Source organism: Notolepis coatsorum, assembly GCF_963971535.1.
Source record: "Notolepis coatsorum genome assembly, chromosome: 4".
NCBI lineage: Eukaryota > Metazoa > Chordata > Actinopteri > Aulopiformes > Paralepididae > Notolepis > Notolepis coatsorum.
In genome coordinates, this window is record NC_140168.1 from 7,800,262 (window position 1) to 7,808,045 (window position 7,784).

Here is a 7,784-nt window from a genome sequence, read left to right on the forward strand (position 1 = left end):
GCAGTCAAGTATTCTCCTCCACTTACACACGCTGAGTGACACCGTTAACACCTTGCTTGTAACCCCACTTCCTTCAGGAGCCTTGGCCGGAGCATCACCCGCAGCCCTGGCAGGCCCCGCGCCTCCCGATCCCGCACCTCGGGAGCCCCGTCTCTCCGAACCACGGCTGTTCGACGGTAACTTCGAGGATTGTGCCACATTCATCATGCAATGTGAGTTGGTTTTTCGTCATCAACCCAGTCGTTTCACTTCAAGGGGAGCCCAAGTGGCCTACATGACTAACTTGCTCTCAGGCCGGGCAGCCCAGTGGGTCACTGCCTCCTGGGCAATGGAGGCAGACTTCTGTTTCTCCTACCCAGACTTCGTGGCTGAGCTCTGCAGGGTTTTCCACCATCCAGCCCGTGGTCTGGACCCTGGAGCCCGGTTGGGTACCTTCCGGCAGGGCAGCGGCGGGGTTACCGACTACGTGCTGGAGTTCAGACTGGCGGCTACGGAGAGCGGTTGGAACGACCAAGCACTTCGTCTTACCTTCACGAGGGGGCTCAACAACGCAGTCAGGGACCAGCTCGCGACCCGTGAGGAACCTGAGTCCCTCGCAGCGTTTCCGTTAGCCGGTAATTACCGGTATTTGACCGGCAAAATCTGTTGAAGTCCGACATATTTAATGTCTCCGGTCTTAATGTCCGGTGAAAATAATTCCCTGAGTCTAAGCACAATTTGATTATTTGAATTGTATTAAAATAGGCTAAAATTAAATAGCCTATGCGATGAACGAAACGATCATTACATTTGTTTCCTCGTTGCTTCTAATAATGACAACGACGTTGTCAGCGAGAGCTTAGTGCTGGTTGTGCGGACTTTTGTGAAGCTGCAGAGCCGCAGCAGCAGCTGCACAATGCAGTATTCCAGCAGTACTCCAGTTCAGCCATTTTCAGCCAATGTTGGGTGGGGGGCGCTGTTGTGCGGTTCCCAGAAAAGAGCCAATAACAGCTGAACAGCTGCTCTGCAGCGCCATACTCTTTGCAAATAAGTCGTTGCGAGGTGGAGAGAGTCGTCACGCAAACCACGATAATGTTGCCGTCTCTCTGCTTTCTCAGTTCTTCGCTTGATATAATTAATACAAATGTCCAATATAACGGAATTCGTTAGCTCATAAAAATGTGATTATAACAGACTGCTGTTTAGTATCGGACCGACTGCCCACATACGCGGTCTATTTTATTTCAAGTCAGCAGCAGCACGGAGTATCGAGGGACTTATTTTATTTGGAATATATTAATGACTGTATACGCAAAAGTAGCCTAGTTTTAAGTAATAATATTATAAATCTACATGCCTTGAGGATGACATTCTTTATATAGCCTGCCTATCAATTGTTTTAAAGCTCAATAAACTATGACCGGAATTAATCTCATTTGTCCGGTAGATTGAAATCTTGCAGGTCACGGAGACCGGCAACAATTTTTTCTAACGGAAACCCTGGTCCCTCGAGGACCTGTTCAGCCTCGCCATTCGCATCGACGGACGCCTCCAGGAGAGAAGATGTGAGAGAACCCGACAGGGACCTCCAGAGGTACTCCGGACCCCCCGTACTCGTGACGGTACTGCTGGTCGCCCTGCTCCCAACACGACTGGTGGTTTTTTTCCCTCCCGTTCGGTACCCGCGGAGGAACCCATGCAGCTGGGACGTTCTCATCTGAGCCAAGCTGAACGGGAGGCGAGGTTCAGGTCCGGCCTTTGCCTCTACTGCGGTCGGGAGGGACACCGTATCGCCAACTGCCCCACCCGGCCAAAAGACCAGGCTCGCCGGGACCCCGGGAGATCCTGGTGAGCCGTTTTTCTCGTTCCCAGAGCCGTGCACCACCTGGCCATCTGATGAGCGTCACCCTGGCCTGGGCGGACCAACGGGCCACGGTGGAGGCACTCATTGACTCGGGGGCAGACGAGAGTTTCCTAGACTTCGAGTTTGCTACCCGGGCCAACATTCCACTTGAGGACCTAGTGAGGCCATTGGAGGTATTCGCATTGGACCAACACTGCCTGGCTGACATCACTCAACGCACCTGCCCTGTCCTGCTCACCATTGCTGGTAACCACGTTGAGAGACTCCAGTTCCTTATCACCAGATCCCCTCTTGTCCCAGTAGTCTTGGGCCGGCCCTGGCTCGCGCTGCACGAGCCCCACATCGCCTGGTCCTCCGGTACCATCAAGGGCTGGAGCTCCTCCTGTCATGCCCAGTGTCTTCAGGCGGCGTCCTGTCCCCCGCCCCGGAGATCCGTTGGTGAGCCGCCTCCGGACCTCTCGACCATACCCCCCGAGTACCACGACCTCATGGAGGTTTTCAGTAAGTCCAGGGCTCAGGCCCTTCCGCCCCACCGGCCTTACGACTGTGCCATCGACCTCCGCTCAGGGGCTCCCCTTCCCGGCAGCCGCCTCTACAGTCTGACCGTCCCGGAGAAGGCGGCGATGGATCAATACATCTCTGAGTCCTTGGAAGCAGGACTCATTCGGCCTTCCTCCTCTCCTGTGGCGGCCGGTTTCTTCTTTGTTGGGAAGAAGGACGGGGACCTTCGACCCTGCATCGACTATCGCCAGCTCAACGAGATCACCATTAAGAACAAGTATCCTCTACCTCTCATGAACTCCACTTTCGAGCCTCTCACCCAGGCTACCGTCTTTACCAAGCTGGACCTCCGGAGTGCCTACCATCTAGTCCGTATCCGTGAGGGCGATGAATGGAAGACCGCCTTCAAGACTCCCAGGGGCCACTACGAGTACCTGGTGATGCCGTTCGGCCTCACCAACGCTCCGGCGGTATTCCAGGCGCTCATGAACGACGTCCTTCGTGACATGCTGGAGGAGTTTGTGGTAGTATACCTAGACGACATCCTCATCTTCTCCAAGACCCTCGAGGAACACATCCAGCATGTCCGCCGTGTGCTGGAGCGCCTCCTCCACTATCGGCTCTTCGTCAAGGCGGAGAAGTGCCGATTCCACTCCGACTCCGTCGATTACCTGGGCTTCATCGTGGAGAAAGGCTTGACCCGAGCTGATCCTCGCAAGCTCCAGGCCGTGGAGGAATGGCCTGAACCCACCTCTCGGAAGGAGTTACAGAGCTTCCTCGGGTTCGCCAACTTCTACCGAAGGTTCATCCGGAACTACAGTCAAGTGGCGGAACCGCTTACCAGACTGACCTCTCCCGCCCTGCCGTTCGACTGGTCCCCAGCGGCGTGTGCTGCGTTCCGCTCCCTCAAGAAGAGGTTCACTTCCGCCCCGATCTTGCTCCATCCAGACCCCAAGAGACAGTTCATCGTTGAGGTGGACGCCTCGGATACTGGACTGGGAGCTATCTTATCCCAGCGGTCGGCAACGGACCAGAAGGTACATCCGTGCGCCTTCTACTCGCGTCGGTTCCTCCCTGCCGAGAGGAACTATGACATCGGCAATCGGGAGCTGCTGGCGGTTGTGGCTGCCTTGGAGGAGTGGCGTCATTGGCTAGAGGGGGCCGAGGAGCCGTTTACAATTTGGACGGACCACAAGAACCTGACGTACATCCGTGCTTCCAAGCGCCTCAATGGCCGGCAGGCAAGATGGGCCAGCTTCCTCAGTCGGTTCGACTTCTCGCTGACGTTTCGCCCTGGTTCCCGCAACACGAAGGCCGACTCCCTGTCCCGGTTACACTCCAAGGGGGCTCCAACCACTGAGGACCCGACTCCCATCCTCCCAGAGGCCAGGGTGGTAGGAGTCGTCACCTTGGGCATCGAGGCGGTGGTAAGGCGTGCCCTACGCTTCCATCGCGCTCCAGGCAATGTACCGGTTCATCGTCTCTTCGTCCCCGACTCGGTCCGGTCCCGGGTCCTCCAGTGGGGCCATACCAGCCGGTTCGCCTGCCACCCGGGCGTTCATCGCACGTTCTCCTTCCTGGCTCGTCGATTCTGGTGGCCCACCATGAGGAACGACGTCAAGGGGTTCGTACTGGCCTGCGCGGTCTGCGCCCGCAGCAAGGCCTCCCACCAGGCACCCTCCGGGCTATTACAGCCGCTTCCCATTCCGAGCCGTCCTTGGTCACATGTGGCGCTGGACTTCGTCACAGGTCTTCCCTCCTCCCAGGGGAACACGTGCCTTCTGACCGTGGTGGATCGGTTCAGCAAGGGGGTTCACCTCGTGGCCCTTCCCAAACTTCCCTCGGCGGCCGAGACGGCGGACCTCCTGACACACCACGTGTTTCGCCTCCATGGTTTTCCCCAGGACGTCGTCTCGGACCGGGGGCCCCAGTTCACTTCCCAGGTATGGCGGGCTTTTTGCAAGGGATTGGGGGCAACGGTCAGTCTTTCCTCTGGTTATCATCCCCAGACTAACGGACAAACGGAGAGGATGAACCAGAGCGTGGAGTCTGCTCTTCGGTGTGTGGCTGCCGAGAGACCAGCTTCTTGGAGCCGTTTCCTTCCCTGGGTCGAGTACTCCATCAACTCCATGGTCAGTTCCGCCACCGGCCTCTCACCCTTTGAGGTATCCCTGGGCTACCAACCCTCTCTTTTCCCTGCACAGGAGACGGAGGTGGCAGTTCCCTCTGTACAGGACCACCTCGACCGGTGCCGTCGGGTCTGGGAGATCGCCAGGACCGCGCTGCTCCGGTCATCAGAGCGCGCCTGTCGTGGGGCTGACCGGCGCCGGATTCCTGCGCCGACGTACCACCCTGGGTAGAGGGTGTGGCTTTCCGCGAGGGACCTCCCACTTCGGTCCTCGGCCAAGAAACTTAACCCCCGGTTCGTCGGACCTTTCGAGGTTCTGAAGGTACTCAGTCCGGCGACGGTGCGTCTTAAGCTTCCTGCGTCCATGCACATTCACCCCGTTTTCCATGTGTCCCGGGTTAAGCCTGTCTCTCTCAGTCCCCTGATGCCTCCTGCTCCGGATCCACCTCCTCCCAAGATGGTGGACGGTCACCCCCAGTGGCAGGTCCGCCGGTTGATGGGCGCTCGACGGCGGGGTCGGGGGTTCCAGTACCTGGTGGACTGGGAGGGGTACGGCCCGGATGAACGGAGCTGGGTCTCCCGCCAGCTCATCGTGGATCCCGGCCTGATCACCGACTTCCATCGTGCCCATCCGGGCGAGCCGGGTCGGCCTGGTCGCCAGGTGGCTCCCGTGGAGGGGGGGGTACTGTGAGGTTTTGTCCGCTCCCCACCCACTCGCTCCGTTCCTTTAAGGTATTTTGTTAATTAATTGCATTCCGCGCCTCACGCTTCTTTCCTGTAAGATGCCGTGTTGATTGGTGCTCTCCCCACCACACGCTTCTGGAGCAATGATCAATTTCATCCCGCAGCTGTCACAGCTTGTCATTTAGCGCCCCGTGGCTTTAAATACCCTGATCTCCCTAATATCGATGTTGGATCGTTTTGAATATTCCCTGCATCTGCCTTTCTTTCCCGTCGCTGTCTGTTGCTCCCCAGGACTCTCGTGAAGTATCCCTGTTGGAGAACCTGATTCCTTGTACGAAGCTACGCCTCGTTTATCTGCCCGCTTTACGCGTTGCGCTCTGGTGAGTTTTTGGAAACAGTCTTTTTTGGATCAATCGTTTTTGTGTGTTTGTGAAACACCGAAGAGATCCCGTTTTTGTTATACTGTTCTCACCTATTTTTTGTTGTTGGATTTACACGTTGGATTACCGTATTGTTTTTTCTCTGGACACTGCTAACTGTGTGTATCACACCGAAGATCAAGTCACTTGGATATATTGTTTGGATCAGTCACCTCTCTGTTTCTATTGTGCGCTGAGCTAACTGGGATTTCTCTCTCTCTCTCCGCTTCCACCCTGAGTGTATGCTGGGGGGATCTGCAGAGCGGCTCAGACGTCACAGGCAAATTCCTCACCATCACCTTCTGGGAGAATCTGCAGAGCCGCAAACATTCTTTACATGCCAGATTCCCCGTTTGTTCTGTTCTCCACCTAATTCAATCTTGTGACTCTGTGAATAAACACGCCCTTGTTTTTGGCTAACTCTGAAACAACTCTCTCTGTGCCGTTGCGCTTGGGGTCGGTTACAAACCCTAACACTCTCTCTCTGTCTGTCTGTCTCTCTCCCTCTCTCTCTCTCTCCCACTCTCTCTCTGTCTGTCTCTCTCTCTCTCTTTTGCTCTCTCTCTGTCTGTCTCTCTCTCCCTCTCTCTCTCACTCTCTCTCTTTCTCTCTGTCTGTCTCTCTCACTCTCTCTCTCTCTCTCTCTCTCTCTCTCTCTCTCTCTCCTTTTACATCTGCATCTCAGATTAAAGGTGCTGTTGTAATTGTATGATCTGGATGATGTGACTGAGGTTGAGAGGGTAGTGGAATGTACAATAGTATGTATGTATGTATTTATTGTGTATTGTGTATTTATTGATTGAGTGGAAATTATTGTATTAGAAACATGATGGAGAATAGATGGAATACAGTTATTTTTATGGAAATCAATATCTCTCTCTTCTCTGCGGCTCTGAAGCTAAGCCCACAGCAGGACTGACTCTTGAATGTTCTTCCAGAGCTCAGTGCAACCTGCCTCGTCCACAGCTGGTCTCAGGAGCGCTGATAGACGAGGCCAAACATCTGGGCAACCTGGCCTTCAGAGTCTGGGAGAAGATGAAGGAGAGGGTCACGTTCACTCCTGTCACTCTGGACCCAAACACTGCAGCACCCTGGTTCTCTATATCTGATGATCTGACCAGTGTGAGAGACACAGACACAGAAGAGCAGCTCCCTGACAACCCAGAGAGGAACATGGTGTATAGCATTGTTCTGGGTTCTGAGAGCTTCAGCTCAGGGAAACACAGCTGGGAGGTGGAGGTGGGAGACCATCCTCTCTGGTCTATAGGTGTAGCTAAAGAGTCATTTGACAGGAAGAGTAAGGGGCTAAAGGCATCACCACAACATGGTATCTGGACTCTATGTTATTTGAGTGGTAAGTACACTAATGGTCTGAGTCAGATCCTCAAAGTGAAGAGGAGCCCCCAGAGGGTCAGAGTACAGCTGGACTATAACAGGGGGAGGCTGTCCTTCTACGACCGTGAAGACATGACTCACATCTGCACTCATGAACACACCTTCACTGAGAAACTCTACCCACTCTTCGATATAGGACCGGCTGGTGATGCCAAACACCCTGATATAAACATCTGCCCATCAGAGGTGTCTCTCTCTGTGATATAGTCATGACAGTGAGGTGTGTGTGTGTGTGTGTGTGTGTGTGTGTGTGTGTGTGTGTGTGTGTGTGTGTGTGTGTGTGTGTGTGTGTGTGTGTGTGTGTGTGTGTGTGTGTGTGTGTGTGTGTGTGTGTGTGTGTGTGTGTGATATAGTCATGACAGTAACGTGTGTTTGTTTGTCTATGTTTGTGTGTGTGTGTGTGTGTGTGTGTGTGTGTGTGTGTGTGTCTGTGTGTTCGGGACCGATCCCACTTCACTTCCCTTCCTCTGGCTCTACCGCCTGGCAGGTATTACCTTAAAGAGGTTAAGTAAGGTATTACTTACCTTAAAGAGATATTTCACTTTAGTTTCACTAGTTTCCTCGGTCTTACCTCCACACCTCTAGGAACGGTGCTGTTGACAGAAGACGACTTGAGGTTCTACTAAAGTGAAATGTCCCTTTAAGCAGTAACTGTCTCATTACGAACAAGGATGTATCTTATTTGTTTTAGGACAGAGGAGGCGATTGTCTTGTGATTTTACGGAAAGAGTTCATAAATGTGCCCTTTTTTCCCCACGGCTGAGCGATATCGACGCCATCGAGGTCAGAGGTCAGAGTTGAGACGCACCGCTTG

General features: G+C 54.3%; 1 protein-coding gene across 1 annotated transcript in view; it reads left to right on the top strand.

Annotated features, from left to right (window-relative positions):
- LOC311227634 (uncharacterized protein) overlaps window positions 1–7,177 on the top strand; it is a gene marked incomplete at both ends in the record, with an annotated part of 53,569 nt that extends 46,392 nt beyond the window's left edge. The window contains one exon of the mRNA XM_084313356.1: window positions 6,514–7,177. Within this exon, the coding sequence (XP_084169482.1) occupies window positions 6,514–7,177 (664 nt within the window). The remainder of the gene's footprint in view (window positions 1–6,513) is intronic.
- Window positions 7,178–7,784: the final 607 nt, after the last annotated feature.